We start from the raw sequence: 16,356 nt of genomic DNA on the forward strand, positions 1-16,356 counted from the left end.
TCAATGGAATTCAAGTCCAGGCTTTGACTTGGCCACTCAAGGACTTTCCCATTCTTGTTCCGAAGCCATTCCAGCATTGCTTTGGCTGTATGCTTGGGGTCAATGTCCTGTTGGAACATACATTTTCACCCAGTCTAAGGTTGTTTGCACTCAGAAGTAGGTTCTCATCAAGGATGTGCCTGTATTTGGCTTAATTCATTGTTCCCCTAACCTTACCAGTCTCCCAGACCCTGCTGCTGAGAAGCATCCACATAGACTACCGACCCGTAGCACTCACATCTGTAGCCATGAAATGCTTTGAAAGGCTGGTCATGGTTCACATCAACACCATTATCCCAGAAACCCTAGACCCACTCCAATTTGCATACCGCACCAACAGATACACAGATGATGCAATCTCTATTGCACTCCACACTGCCCTTTCCCACCTGGACAAAAGCAACACCTACAGTGGGGAGAACAAGTATTTGATACACTGCCGGTTTTGCAGGTTTTCCTACTTACAAAGCATGTAGAGGTCTGTAATTTTTATCATAGGTACACTTCAACCGTGAGAGACGGAATCTAAAACAAAAATCCAGAAAATCACATTGTATGATTTTTAAGTAATTCATTAGCATTTTATTGCATGACATAAGTATTTGATCACCTACCAACCAGTAAGAATTCCGGCTCTCATAGACCTGTTCGTTTTTCTTTAAGAAGCCCTCCTGTTCTCCACTCATTGCCTGTATTAACTGCACCTGTTTGAACTTGTTACCTGTATAAAATACACATGTCCACACACTCAATCAAACAGACTCCAACCTCTCCACAATGGCCAAGACCAGAGAGCTGTGTAAGGACATCAGGGATAAAATTGTCGACCTGCACAAGGCTGGGATGGGCTACAGAACAATAGGCAAGCAGCTTGGTGAGAAGGCAACAACTGTTGGCGCAATTATTAGAAAATGGAAGAAGTTCAAGATGACGGTCAATCACCCTGGGTCTGGGGCTCCATGCAAGATCTCACCTCGTGGAGCATCAATGATCATGAGGAAGGTGAGGGATCAGCCCAGAACTACACGGCAGGACCTGGTCAATGACCTGAAGAGAGCTGGAAACCACAGTCTCAAAGAAAACCATTAGTAACACACTACGCCGTCATGGATTAAAATCCTGCAGCGCACGCAAGGTCCCCCTGCTCAAGCCAGCGCATGTCCAGGCCTGTCTGAAGTTTGCCAATGACTGGATTATCCAGAGGAGGAATGGGAGAAAGTCATGTGGTCTGATGAGACAAAAATAGATATTTTTGGTCTAAACTCCACTCGCCGTGTTTGGAGGAAGAAGAACGATGAGTACAACCCCAAGAACACCATCCCAACCGTGAAGCATGGAGGTGGAAACATCATTCTTGGGGGGATGCTTTTCTGCAAAGGGGACAGGATAACTGCACCGTATTGAGGGGAGGATGGATGGGGCCATGTATCGTGAGATCTGGACCAACAACCTCCTTCCCTCAGTAAGAGCATTGAAAATGGGTCGTGGCTCTGTCTTTCAGCATGACAACGACCCGAAACACACAGCCAGGGCAACTAAGGAGTGGCTCCGTAAGAAGCATCTCAAGATCCTGGAGTGGCCTAGCCAGTCTCCAGACCTGAACCCAATAGAAAATCTTTGGAGGGAGCTGAAAGTCCGTAATGCCCAGCGACAGCCCCGAATCCTGAAGGATCTGGAGAAGGTCTGTATGGAGGAGTGGGCCAAAATCCCTGCTGCAGTGTGTGCAAACCTGGTCAAGAACTACAGGAAACGTATGATCTCTGTAATTTCAAACAAAGGTTTCTGTACCAAATATTAAGTTCTGCTTTTCTGATGAATCAAATACCTGTCATGCAATAAAATGCAAATGAATTACTTAAAAATCATAAAATGTGATTTTCTGATGTTTGAAGTGTACCTATGATAAAGATTACAGACCTCTACATGCTTTGTAAGTAGGAAAACCTGCAAAATCGTCAGTGTATCTAATACTTGTTCTCCCCACTGTATGTGAGAAAGCTATTCATTGACTACAACTCAGCTCAACACCATAGTACCCTCAAAGCTCATCAATAAGCTAAGGACCCTGGGACTAGACACCTCTCTCTGCATCTGGATCCTAGACTTCCTGACGGGCCACCCCCAGGTGGTAAGGGTAGGTAACAACACATCCGCCATGCTGATCCTCAACACGGGGTCCCCTCAGGGGTGCGTGCTCAGTCCCCTCCTGTACTCCATGTTCACTCATGACTGCACGGCCAGGCACGACTCCAACCCCATCATTAAATTTGCTGATGACACAACAGTGGTTGGCTTGATTACTGACAACTATGAGACAGCCTATAGGGAGGTCAGAGGCCTGACCGTGTGGTGCAAGGACAACAAACTCTCCCTCAATGTGATCAAGACAAAGGAGATAATTGTGGACTACAGAAAAAGGAGGACCGAGGACGGCCCCATTCTCATTGAGGGAGTCTTTAGTGGAGCAAGTTCCTTGGTGTGCACATTACCAACAAACTAACATGGTCCAAGCACACCAACACTGTCGTGAAGAGGGCATGACAAAACCTATTCCCCCTCAGGAGACCAGTCGGTACTCCCTGTATATAGCCCCACTGCTGTTATTTTCTGCTGCTCTTTAATCATTTGTTATTCTTATCTCTTACTTTTTTAGAGATTTTCTTGAAACTGCATTGTTGGTTAAGGGCTTGTAAGTAAGCATTTCACTGTAAGGTCATTTCGGCTCCAACCGTACAAAGGTGACAAGGTCAGCTCCAAACTTACAAAGGTGACAAATAAAAATTTGATTTGAGCATGATGCTGCCACCACCATAATTCAAGGTATGGATGGTGTTAGATGGGTGATGAGCTGTGCCTGGTTCTCCAGACATAGTGCTTTGCATTCAGGACAAAGAGTTCAATTTATGTCTCATCAGACAACGTAATCGTTTGCCTTATGCTCTCAGAGTCTTTCTGCAAAGTCCAGGTGTGTCGTCATGTGCCTTTTACTCAGGAATGGCTTCCGTCTGGTAACTCTCCCATAAAATCCAGATTGGTGAAGTGCTGTAGAGACTGTTATCCTTCTGGCAGGTACTACCATCTCAGCCAAGGAACTCTGGATTTCTGTCAGAGTTGTCATTGGGTTCTCTGACCAAGGTCCTTCTTGCCTAGTTGGCCAGCTTTAGGCAGAGTCTGTGTAGTTCCATATTTTTTCAATTTCCCATTGATGGAGACCACTGTGCTCTTGGAAACTTTCAACACTCTAGAAATGGTTTTATACCCTTCATCACAATTCTATCTCGATGATTTATGGAGATATAGTTTGGTTTAGTTTCGGCTCTGTCAACTGTCGGACCTTATATAGACAGGTGTGTTTCTTTCTAAATCATATCCAAACAATTGAATTGATCACAGATAGGGTTACAAAGGGTCAGAAACTTTCCTGGAAATGTCCGGAAATTTTCCATGGGAAGTTACGGCTGGAATCCCGTTATCGGGATCGATATGACAACAGCCAGTGAAAGTGCAGTGCGCCAAATTCAAACAACAAAAATCTCATAATTAAAATTCCTCAAACATACAAGTATTATACACCATTTTAAAGATAAACTTGTTAATCCCACCACAGTGTCCGATTTCAAAAAGGCTTTACGACGAAAGCATACCATGCGATTATGTTAGGTCAGCACCTAGTCACAGAAAAAAAAATCCAGCCAAAGGGAGGAGTCACAAAAAGCAGAAATAGAGACAAAATTAATCACTAACCTTTGATGATCTTCATCAGATGACACTCATAGGACTTCATGTTACACAAGACATGTATGTTTTGTTCGATACAATTCATATTTATATCCAAAAATCTCAGATTACATTGGTGCGTTATGTTCAGTAATGTTTTGATTCCAAAACATCCGGTGATTTTGCAGAGAGCCACATCAATTTACAGAAATACTCAAAATAAACATTGATAAAAGATACAAGTGTTATGCATGGAATTATATATACACTTCTCCTTAATGCAACCACTGTGTCAGATTTCAAAAAAGCTTTACGGAAAAAGCACACCATGCAATAATCTGAGTACAGCGCTCAGGAACCAGAACAAGCCATACAGATACCCACCATGTTGTGGAGACAACAGAAGTCAGAAATAGCATTATAAATATTCACTTACCTTTGATGATATTCATCAGAATGCACTCCCAGGAATCACAGTTCCATAATAAATGTTTGTTTTGTTCGATAAAGTCCATCATGTCCAAATACCTCCTTTTTGTTCGCGCGAGTACTAGGTCCACACAAAAAGTAAAAAAGTTCCGTTAGAGTTCGTAGAAACATGTCAAACGATGTATAGAATCAATCTTTAGGATGTTTTTAACATAAATCTTCAATAATGTTCCAACCGGATAATTCCTTTGTCTTTAGAAATACAATGGAACGCAGGTCGCTCTCACGGCCACGCGCGTGACCAGTTCATGGCCTTCTGCTAGACACCTGATTGAAACAGCTCTCATTCTCTCCCCTTTCACAGTAGAAGCCTGTGGTTCTAAAGCCTGTGGTTCTAAACAAGGTTCTAAAGACTGTTGACATCTAATGGAAGCCTTAGGAAGTGTAATCGGACCAAATTTACACTGCATCTTGGATAGGCAAAGAGTGGAAAAACTACAAACCGCAGATTTCTCACTTCCTGGTTGGATTTTATCTCAGGTTTTTGAATGCCATACGAGTTCTGCTATACTCACAGATATCATCCAAACAGTTTTAGAAACTTCAGAGTGTTTTCTATCCAAATATACAAAGAATATAATAATTTCCTTAAATTCATCAAAAAAGTTAGCTTATAACAGTGAACCTTTTTCGTGGGATACACAAAAAGCAATTCTAGGTCTTGTGGCATATTTTGATGAAACTATCCCCAATTCAATGGAATTGCAACCCTCTGCATGCACAGTGTATTTTTCCATCACATGTGCTGATCTCAAGATCTTGCACACTAGTGAGATGCTATTGAGCCCACACTACTACACTGTCTGAGCCAAGGACTACATGCTTTCTGGTGAGGTTTTGAATAGAATACTGGGTGGGGTGAATATATTTTAAATGATATACATTATTTTTTGTTAACTAGTAAATAGTAGCCTACAGTGTGTGTGTTTAAATCATTTCTCACTTGTTAACAATTTAGTTTTTGCTACCATGTGAATTTTAGTTTGCTTGAGCCTGCTAACTGATAAGTGTTAATTCACCTGTTTCCATACATGTTTCATTTTAAAACATTTATTTTACAAAGGAGTTGTTTAATCTAACCGCCTAACTATTTTTCTGTACATGGAATTGTAGTTTTTTTCCCTAATCTTTACAGGAAAATGCAACGGCCACTATCTGATGTGTGGAGACATTTCACTGCATCTAATGTAGAATGAAAAGCGGTGTACATTTGCAAATACTGTGCCAAATCATATGTGAAGAATGCAACAAAGATGCAGAATCATCTGGCAAAATGCATAAAGTTCCCTCAGCGCACACAACAAACAACTATGGACAAAAGTCCTTCTACTTCTATTCGAAGTGAAACTGATGAATCAGACACCTTATCGATAGCAACAGCTCATGGTCCTCCTGGAATCAGAAGTTGTTTTTTTCCAGAAATGCTGATGAATGTCTTGCTCGAACTGTGTATGCAACTGGTTCACCTCTGATGTTCACAGGAAATGTGTATTGGAAGAGATTTCTGAATGTTCTTCACCCAGCATACACCCTTCCAACCAGACATGCTTTATCTACTCATTTGCTGGATGCAGAGTTCAAGTGAAGGTCAGGAAAATCATTGAGAAAGCAGACTATTGCAATCATCTCTGATGGGTGGTCGAATGTTCGTGGGCAAGGAAAAAATAACTACATCATCTCCACCCCTCAACCAGTATTCTACAATAGCAAAGACAAAAGGGACAACAGACACACCGGTCTCCATTGCAGATGAGCTGAAGGCAGTTATCAATGACCTTGGACCACAGAAGGTATTTGCACTGGTGACAGACAATGCTGCAAAAATTAAGGCTGCTTGGACTAAAGTGGAGGAGTCCTACCCTCACATCACACCCATTGGCTGTGCTGCTCATGCATCGAATCTGCTCCTCAAGGACATCATGGCACTGAAAACAATGGATATACTCTACAAGATAGACAAGGAAATGGTTAGGTATGTGAAGGGTCATCAAGTTATAGCAGCAATTTACCTCACCAAGCAAAATGATAAGAATAAGAGCACCACATTGAAGTTGCCCAGCAACACCCATTGGGGTGGTGTTGTCATGTTTGACAGTCTCCTGGAGGGGTAGGAGTCGCTCCAAGAAATGGCCATATCACAGTCTGCCGATATGGCCAGCTCCATCAAGAAGATCCTTCTGGATTATGGATTTTGGGACAGAGTGGTAAGCAGCCTGAAAAACCCCTGAAACCTATAGCAGTAGCCATTGCATGGATTGAGGGAGACAATGCCATCCTGTCTGATATTCAGACTCTGCTTGCAGATCTAAGAGAAGAAATCCGAATAGCCCTGCCCACTTCACTGTTGCTCCAAGCAGAGGAAACTGCAGTTCTGAAATACATAGAAAAGTGTGAAAACTTCTGCCTGAAGTCCAAACATGCCGCAGCATACGTGTTGGACCACAACTGGCACTGGAAAGAGCATCCTGTCTGGTGCAGAGATCAACAAAGCCTATGGTGTCATCACTACTGTGTCTCGCCATCTTAACCTGGACGAGGTCAAGGTCCTTGGAAGTCTGGCGAAGTACACTTCCAAGCAAAGGCTTTGGGATGGAGATGCAATATGGCAGTCGTGCCAACATATCTCATCAGCCATCTGGTGGAAGGGACTTTGTGGATCTGAGGTTCTTTCCCCTGTTGCCTTCATGATCCTCCAAATCCCTCCAACATCAGCCACCTCAGAGTGCAAATAGTCCTTGTTTGGGAACACACACACCAAAGCATTCAACAGGTTGACCAATACAAGGGTTGAAAAATTGGTGGCCAGCTGGGCAAATGAGGCATTTGGAGCCTGACAACAAGCCATCCTCAACAAGGTTGGAAAGTGATAGTGAAGATGAGGCCTCAGAGTCTGATGTTCAAGAGGTGGACATTGAGGAGGTCAAGGGAGAAGACATGGAAGCCTGAGAGGAAGACAAGCAAAGCTTTAGTTTCTAGACTATCATTTTACAGATGTATGTTGAAAACGTTTTTGGGAGATGCAATGGATCATTGGGGATCATTCAATATTCCCTTACTTTTGTTGTTCAGTGAAACCATCCCATGTGAAGAGTCAACTAATTTAATTAAAGTTCAATTCGTAACTAAATAGTTATTTGCAATTATGTCTACTTATGATAAGGTAAAAGGTTTATGTTTCTGTCTCCATATGATATGGTAAATACAGTTGAAGTCGGAAGTTTACATACACTTAGGTTGGAGTCATTAAAACTCGTTTTTCAACCACTCCACACATTTCTTATTAACAAACTATAGTTTTGACATCTACTTTGTGCATGACACAAGTAATTTTTCCTACAATTGTTTACAGATGATTTCACTTATAATTCACTGAAATCACCAATCCAGAAGGTCAGAAGTTTATATACACTAACTTGACTGTGCCTTTAAATAGCTTGGAAAATTCAAGAAAATTATGTCATGGCTTTAGATGCTTTTGATAGGCTAATTGACATCATTTGAGTCAATTGGAGGTGTACCTGTGGATGTATTTCTAGGCCTACCTTCAAACTCAGTGCCTCTTGGCTTGACATCATAAGAAAATCAAAAGAAATCAGTCAAGACATCAAAAGAAAAATGATAGACCTCCACAAGTCTGGTTCATCCTTGGGAGCAATTTCCAAACGCCAGAAGGTACCACTTTCATCTGTACAAACAATAGTACGCAAGTATAAACACCATGGAACCACGCAGCCGTCATACCGCTCAGGAAGGAGACGCGTCCTGTCTCCTAGAGATTAACATACTTGCGAAAAGTGCAAATCATTGAACAACAGCAAAGGACCCTGTGAAGATGCTGGAGGAAACAGGCACAAAAGTATCTATATCCACAGTAAAACAAGTCCTATATCGACATAACTTAAAAGGATGCTCACCAAGGAAGATGCCACTGCTCCAAAACCGCCATTAAAAAGTCAGACTACAGTTTGCAACTGCACATGGGGACAAAGATTGTACTTTTTGGAGAAATGTCCTCTGGTCTGATGAAACAAAAATATAACTGTTTGGCCATAAAGACCATTGTAATGGTTGAATGAAAAAGGGGGAGGCTTGCAAGCCGAAGTACACCATACCAACCGTGAAGCACGGAGGTGGCAGCATCATGTTCTGGGGATGCTTTGCTGCAGGAGGGACTGGTGCACTTCACAAAATAGATGGCGTCATGAGGAAAGAAAATTGTGTGGATATATTGAAGCAACATCTCAAGACATCAGTCAGGAAGTTAAAGCTTGGTCGCAAATGGGTCTTCCAAATGAACAATGACCCCAAGCAAACTTCCAAAGTTGTGGCAACATGGCTTAAGGACAACAGTCAAGGTATTGGAGTGGCCATCACAAAGCCCTGACCTCAATCCTATAGAACATTTGTGGGCAGAACTGAAAAAGCGTGTGCAAGCAAGGAGGCCTACAACCTGTTTCAGTTACACCAGCTCTGTCAGGAGGAATAGGCCAAAATTCACCCAACTTATTGTGGGACCTTGTGGAAAGCTACCCGAAACATTTGACACAAGTTAAACAATTTAAAGGCAATGCTACCAAATACTAATTCAGTGGATGTAAACTTCTGACCCACTGGGAATGTGATGAAAGAAATAAAAGCTGAAATAAATAATTTATTCTACTTTATTCTGACATTTCACATTCTTAAAATAAAGTGGTGATCCTAACTGACCCAGGAAAGGGAATTTTTACTTGGATTAAATGTCAGGAATTGTGAAAAACTGAGTTTAAATGTAATTGGCTAAGGTGTATGTAAACTTCTGACTTCAACTGTGTATCCAATGCAAAAAAAAACATTACATTTAAAATGGTATTAACATTAATTTGCATACATTTCCATTAATTCACATATATTCCCACGGAAAGTTTCAACCTCTGAATATTCCCCAAAATGTGCATCCCTAGTAACAGGTGGACTCCAATCAAATTGTAGTGATATCTTAAGGATGATCAAAGGAAATGGGATGCATCTGAGCTCAATTTGAAGTGTCATAGCAAAGGGGTTTGAATACTGATGTAAATAAGGTTCTGTTTTTAATTTTCAATAAATAAGCAAACATTTCTAAAAACATGCTGTCACTTTGTTATTATGGGGTATTGTGTGTAAAATATAGATTTAATCAAGTTTGAATTCAGGCTGTAACACAACAAAATGTGGAATAAGTCAATGGGAATGAATACTTTCTGAAGGTACTGTAGCTTCACCTAGAAGGAGCCTGCCTCCTTTGAACAGGTGAATGGCAATAGCACCCTCGAAGGGTGGCTTCTGTTCTATCAAACTGGCCACCTCTGCCGATGACTTGAAATCCGCAGCATCTCGAAGCTCACAGGTGTGACCCGCTGATTCAATGTGTGCCCTGAAATGAAAAGATTGTAGCTTACAGTCAGCTAGCACTATAGCTATATCTCGATGTGTAGGTTAACTGGATAGCTAGCTAGGTGGGTGCACTTCTTCTTCTATGGAATATGGGCACCATTTAAATGTGCATTCCGCCACCTACTGTGCGGGATGGAAACAGAATTCCCACCCCCAAAACGGAAATACTAGCAAAAAAATGACTTCAAATAAATAAAACAACTTCACTGTTATAAAAATAAACAGATCTGTTCCCTAGAGGCTCAAGGGGAGCCTGGAAGGGCGGGCAGGCCGTATTCTGGCGCCAGTACCCCTTGCTAGTCTTCAGATGTAAAATTCTTAAGTCCTAAAAACATTTCCGCCACAGCCACAATAAGTCCAGTTTCTTAGACTTCTTTGAGACTTGAGCCATACAGTTTATAACTGTGGCAATGAATGCCACAAAAATCTTCCTTTTTAACACAGGGTATCTTTTGACTGACAGCAAACATTTACAACAGGCTGTGGTGGATCCACTACCTAGGATTACTTCACTAGGATTACTTGTTTTCTCAAATCTTTTAATCGCCTCCGCATAGGAGATTTAGATTGGTCACTCTAACTTTTGCCACCTCAAACTCCTTCACCCCAGGAACTCGGGATCATGATCCCCACCACAATTGCAACTCGTCCTTCTGCACAACGTTTTCAGTATACTCCATCCGTCTACACACACTTGAAACATTGCCAAAACATTTACAGTTCTTACACTGCAGTAGTTTGGGAACAAAAGCTCTTACAACGCATCTTACATAAGCAAGCTTCACATACATAGGTAGATGCTCTTTATCAAAAAACATAAGGACCAACAGAGACTTTCTTCTTTTTCTCCAGTCACCCAGCAGGTCAGTTGCCGGGCAACAACCACACCAGGAATTCTCTTCAGGTATTCAACCTGAACATCTGTGGTCACCCCTGAGATGACTCCTTTGACAGGTGCTCTACTCCGAAGTTCAAAGCACAAAACTTCTGTTGTCGTGATAATTTTGAGACCCACTGCAAACTTCCTCTGTTCTTCAGAAATACAATAAATCAAAATAAGACCACACCTGGTCACTCTGACAGAGTCCTGGTCACTCTGACAGAGTCCTGGTCACTCTGACAGTCACTCTGACAGTCACTCTGACAGTCACTCTGACAGTCACTCTGACAGTCACTCTGACACTTTTCCCAGCGTATACTTCACCATTTGACACCTCAAACGGGTTTCCCACATACGCATCCTTACTCAACAAACGCATCCAAAGAAGATGTGAATCATTATCATTCATAGACGTATCCTCCACTCTCATTTTAGAGAGAATTTCCTTTTAGATCCAGTTTTCAAAACTACGGTTGTCCATTCAGGACATTCATCTTCACCAACTTTACTCGACTCGCTGTTTGATTTGAACTCAGCATCCACTTCCACCATTTTACTCAACCTCCAATCTCCTATTAACAAAATACGTTAATTCCTGTATTCTGTTATGTTCGTTTCATCGGCAGTTCGGCACTGACATTTCTCCGGAAACGAACCCCCCTCTACCTCCTCATGTTAACATCAGTCTCTACGCGTTAATGTTTTTGATTGATCACGACTGATTCCCCGATGGGAGCGTTGATCCAGCTGATGTTAGCCAATATATTTGACAACCAATGACAGGTGAGGTGGGTACTAACCAGAGTCGTGCATTTCGATAGATACATGGCTCTGGCACTGACCATTGAATGGAAATCATTGGCCAATACTGGGCATGTATTGCAGATCCAACATACTATGATTCCTTATTGTATGCTAGGTAAATTGAGCTCCGGTCTCCAATATTTAATGATCCACATTTTCCTGACAGTGAGCTAGCTAGCACGTTAACGTTACTTCCTTATTTTCAAGACAACCCAAAAACTACCTCGCTAACGTTACCTTATTCTCTCGGCTGTGGTGCAGTTTCCCGTTTTTGGACTGAGGCATGCAAGAAATAGCAATTTCATAGCTACACCCAGGGCTGTCTCTATATTTACAATTTGAATAGAGGTTCGATGTAAAAATAATGTTCAATTCGTGTAGAGATGCCTGAGTTACAGGCTGTTTATAGCTCATCCTGTTGACACCATGAGCTACGTCATCGTTGGCACACGTGGGACTGTTTACAAATGACAGTCCGTCTTTCGTAATGTTCCCCTGGAAACGAGGAACGCTCTCTCTGGCCCCTCCAGAAAAAGCCTAGCGACCTTTAAAAAAAACAATATAGCTATATAATTATTTATATGGCTATATTTATTAATTCGTTTCATTCCATTTTGAGTACTCTGATCTTCACTCATGACACTCTCTACTCAAAAGAAAGAGGAACTGCAAGCACTGCAGGAAGTGTTAGCATTGAATGGCTTCCTTTTCGACCAATAGATTATAAGCATGTTACCATTGTGGCCAATGGAGCTAGGCTAAAATACGACAGTGGGGGGAATTAAGATGACTCAACTATGTGCATCGAAACAGCGCAACAACTGCACGAATCACAAATTTGTAAAATGTAGGGATTGACTGCCTCAGTCGCTCAAACTGTCAGTAGTGTTTATGTGAAGTCGTTTAATCTGTTTATGTTATTCGAGAAAAAGCACAATTTAGACTGCTGAAGGAGCTTACAGTCACGCGCCAGTGCTGTGACAGGCAGTGTGAGTGTCAGTTTCATTACAGTTACGCGAGTAGTTAGCTTGCTAGATATTCTCTTTTCTGAACACATTGATTTAGTGTCAGGTCGAGCAAGAAAACTTTTAGGATAGGAGGCTAAATGGCAGACGTTGGAACGTGTGTCATTCATTAAAGGTACTGTATGCTACTTCTCAGTGTTATGATGCGAATCATCTTTCTAAAGCTAGCATGCCGATGTCATGAACCACACCAAACTTAAGCTAGCTAATATTCCGTGCCTTACTTAGCTATCTAAGAAAACAATTATCTCGTAAGCTGAACTGGACCACCCCATTGTAGTCTCTCCAACATCTTAACGACATCATAACACCTAGTATTGTTGTATTTTTATCATCCCGTGTTCATTTTGTTTTTCCAGTGAACATTTCAAGTCAACAAGTCAGCTGAAGATGGCCAGCAGGAATGCCAGTGAGAGCACCCCTCTTTTGGACAGCAGCTCTGTGACTGTGAACAGGCCTGTGTCGGTGTTCCAGGGCAGAAGACTGGCATGTGCGACTATTCTGCTGGCAGAGTCATTGGAACGAGTGGCATTCTATGGCATCACTTCCAACCTGGTCCTTTTCCTCAACAGTAGCCCATTTTATTGGGAGGGAACTCAGGCCAGCCAGGCACCACTGATGTTCATGGGGGTTACATACCTGATCTCACCATTTGGTGGCTGGCTGGCTGATGCATATCTGGGAAAGTTCTGGACAATTGCTGGCAGTTTGATCCTGTACTTTCTTGGCATACTGTTTTTCCCATTTATCGCAAGTACAGACTCCCAGAATACCCTGTGTGGTGATGAAATGGCATTTCCAGTGCAACCGGCTGAGTGTTTGAGCACAAACGGTACCCTTCCAAGCAATGTGACCTGCCCCACACGGGCACCTTACTGCGGGCCAGTGATCTACACTGCCCTTGTTCTCATTGCCCTTGGTGTGGGAACAGTGAAATCCAACATCACTCCATTTGGGGCAGACCAGGTACAGTATATCTTATGACTGAACAAAGCAACCTCTCTAAGATCTGTTATGGAAACTTAATGAATGCTCAATGTCCTATGCTTAACACCGTTGCTAATGCGATCCCGTCTAACACAGACTAATTTATAACACCTGAAAGGTTCTAACATGATCTTACTTTGGTCAGCCTTGTATATGGACTAGAAGGGTAATCGTGGAATAGGAAAAATGTTGATGTACTATGCCTGTCATCTCTCTAGGTTTACCACGATCACTCAATCCGCAAGACCCCTGCTAGTTGTAGCCATTGGCAATTTGCATCATGAGGTTTACATTTGGGTAATGCCATCAATCAGGTCAACACACCAGTTCTCTAAGGCTGAGAAGAATGCTAGATGAGTAATTTTACATCAACATAGGAAGCGAAACTCACATGTGTCTCATTCTTTTTCTCATTGGAATTAAGTATTAGGGCTACCTATAAGACCCGCCATGAAGGAGGAAAGCCATTTCAGTAGGACATCTCTGAAAGGGGTCATTGTTATTCAAATCTAGCTAAACCAGGCTGGCCAAAATAGTTTTCAAAGAGGTGGTGACTTTGATTAGCACAGATTTCAATTCCATCGTCATATGATTTTCAAGTGTTTGCTTGGCACATTTTTAGTGGGTGATTGATTTAGACACTTTCATTTTGATTGTTAAATGTTTCATGTGGGATACAAAAGTAATACTGTGGTAAAATGGTCATGCCATTGAGTAGAATTAGTTGTTCATCTTCAAAACATTATTAGATTAACCTATTCATGAGTTTAGTGGACAGTCTTATTGCTTTTCACAAGGTTACTTCCCCTTTTTTGAAGCATGGAATAGAAGGAATATATTAGCACTGTAGGCTGCATCACATGGTAGTTATACACTCTTATTTTATTTTACCTATATTTAACTAGGCAAGTCAGTTAAGAACAAATTCTTATTTAATGCCATTGAATGATGAGATTTACAACAACATGTTTCCTATGATTAGGCCTACTGTCTTTTAGATGGCCATGCATGCCCATTTTGGGTCTAGCCTATTGAGTTTGATTATACTACAATACATTTTTTTTCCTAAAGGATGCTGATGGATTGCAGAGGTTGAATGATGATATTGGTTGCCATGACAAGCCCTTTTGCCTCACAGGTAAAAGATCGTGGCCCAGAGGCCACTCGCAGGTTCTTCAACTGGTTCTACTGGTGCATCAACCTAGGGGCCATCTTGTCCCTAGGTGGCGTGGCTTACATCCAGCAGAACATCAACTTCCAGTTGGGGTACATCATCCCAGCCGTGTGCCTGGGTGTCTCCTTCCTGGTGTTCCTGCTGGGGCGTACAGTCTTCATCAACAAGCCAGCTGACGGTAGTGCCTTCACTGATATGTTCAAGATCCTGGGTTACGCCTTCTGCACTGCACAGCCCAAAGAGCCCAACCTGCTACGGTAAGAGGGGCCAGCCATATCACCATTGTGTTGCTCATACTTAGTAGTACTATATCAGTAGCTGGATGTGGGCTAGATCAAGGGTGTGAATGAGGGCTGGGCTCTCTCTGATCTCAATGGACACCCAATATTCTTAACTTTATAGCAAACATCTTCAAATCTTTAGGATAAAAAAAATAAAATAAGGCTATGTGCTCCTGTTTGGCTCAGTTAGTAGAGTATTGCGCTTGCAAAGCCAGGGTTGTGGGTTCGATTCCCAGCACCCCCCAAATGTAAAATGACTAAGTCGCTTTGGATAAAAGTATGTGTGTCTGTGTATGGTATCTTCTCTGGTCCAAGATCGCACCACTAGGTTTTGCTGGTAGCCCTTTATGTTAAACTTTTCTTTGATCCCCAGCCTGTACTGTAGAAGTTTTTCTTTTTTTCCCTGGCATTCATCATCATTCGTTGTGGAGGAAAGTTATTCCAAAGTTCTGTTGCTTGACTTTGAACCTAAGTAGCACTATCAGTCCAAAAGCTTGACATTGAATATTTTAAGTTGGTCAATCCTGCAGCCTTTCAAGAATTCCTTGTTAAGGCTTTTTATCCAGAGATGGGGATTATAGGCTTTAGTACATCGTTTCTGCCCTTTCACTAGAAGTGCTGTTATTTTAAAGGAGAGACATTCACAAAAAAGTCTTAATTAAGTCTCTTAACTCCAGAATTTAGTTGAATTGTAGCTGACTTTGTTTATGGGATATTTATTAAATTGTACGGCCCTTATCAAAACATGGACTAACAACTTTGTATGTCTTTAAAGTTGTTAAAATGTGTTGTATTTCTTCTCTTGTAAAGGGCTAAACCGACTATGCTGGACGGTGCCAAGGTGACATATGGAGGGAGATTCCCTGAGGAGAAGGTGGAGGAGGTGAAAGCAATGCTTAAAGTTCTCCCGGTGTTCTTTGCTCTTATCCCATACTGGACTGTTTACTTTCAGGTGAGAGATTTATCTATTCCCCTTCTTTTGTTTTCATAGAACTAAGCAACGTGAATTACATCAGGATCAAGTACAGTGTGTTTTTTTCAGTGTTTTTGCAGGGAAAATGGCCGTTAAGAAATATGAATTTTCTTTTCACTGTTCTGTAGATGCAGACAACATATTTCCTCCAGAGCCTACATCTAAGGATTCCTGACACCAGTACAGGCACCAACAGCAGTGACGGCACCCTCCAGGTAAACTCAAATTGAACCCCAGCTGATTTGCCTGCATGTGTGCTATGATTATTCCCACTAGGCAGAGATGTAATTTCAATCTAGTTTTAATTTACACTTGGTTGAATTGTCAACTAATGTGAAATCATGAAAAACATTCACCATGTCATTGGATCTAGGTTAAAACTTAGGTGGAAAAAAAGACAGAATCCCTTCCGTTGACGACTTTTTGCAAATCCAATCATTTTCCCACGTTGATTCAACGGCATCACATTTAATTGTTTTGTTGAAATGTGGAAACAACATTGATTCAACCAGTCTTTGCCCAGTGGGTAGGCAATGTTGCTCTGACCAAATGCTAGAAAGCATAGTCTGTCA

General features: G+C 41.8%; 2 protein-coding genes across 6 annotated transcripts in view; one reads left to right on the top strand and one right to left on the bottom strand.

Moving 5' to 3' along the window:
- glt1d1 (glycosyltransferase 1 domain containing 1) overlaps positions 1-12,000 on the bottom strand; it is a 40,579-nt gene extending 28,579 nt beyond the window's left edge. The window contains exons 1-2 of one of the 2 annotated variants that reach the window (XM_052478750.1): positions 11,582-12,000; positions 9,465-9,640 (exon numbers count right to left, since the gene is read on the bottom strand). In XM_052478750.1, the coding sequence (XP_052334710.1) occupies positions 9,465-9,640; positions 11,582-11,649 (244 nt within the window). In that variant the 5' untranslated portion in view covers positions 11,650-12,000. The remainder of the gene's footprint in view (positions 1-9,464; positions 9,641-11,581) is intronic. The other variant, XM_052478751.1, reaches the window with a different exon arrangement.
- Positions 12,001-12,139: 139 nt separating this feature from the next.
- The window catches only part of slc15a4 (solute carrier family 15 member 4), a 62,250-nt gene continuing 58,033 nt past the window's right edge, over positions 12,140-16,356 (top strand). For 2 of the 4 annotated variants that reach the window (XM_035735890.2, XM_035735891.2), the window contains exons 1-5: positions 12,140-12,484; positions 12,729-13,335; positions 14,495-14,787; positions 15,622-15,763; positions 15,913-15,999. In XM_035735890.2, the coding sequence (XP_035591783.1) occupies positions 12,760-13,335; positions 14,495-14,787; positions 15,622-15,763; positions 15,913-15,999 (1,098 nt within the window). In that variant the 5' untranslated portion in view covers positions 12,140-12,484; positions 12,729-12,759. The remainder of the gene's footprint in view (positions 12,485-12,728; positions 13,336-14,494; positions 14,788-15,621; positions 15,764-15,912; positions 16,000-16,356) is intronic. The other 2 variants (XM_035735889.2, XM_035735888.2) reach the window with 2 other exon arrangements.

Source organism: Oncorhynchus keta, chromosome 25, assembly GCF_023373465.1.
Source record: "Oncorhynchus keta strain PuntledgeMale-10-30-2019 chromosome 25, Oket_V2, whole genome shotgun sequence".
Lineage (NCBI taxonomy): Eukaryota > Metazoa > Chordata > Actinopteri > Salmoniformes > Salmonidae > Oncorhynchus > Oncorhynchus keta.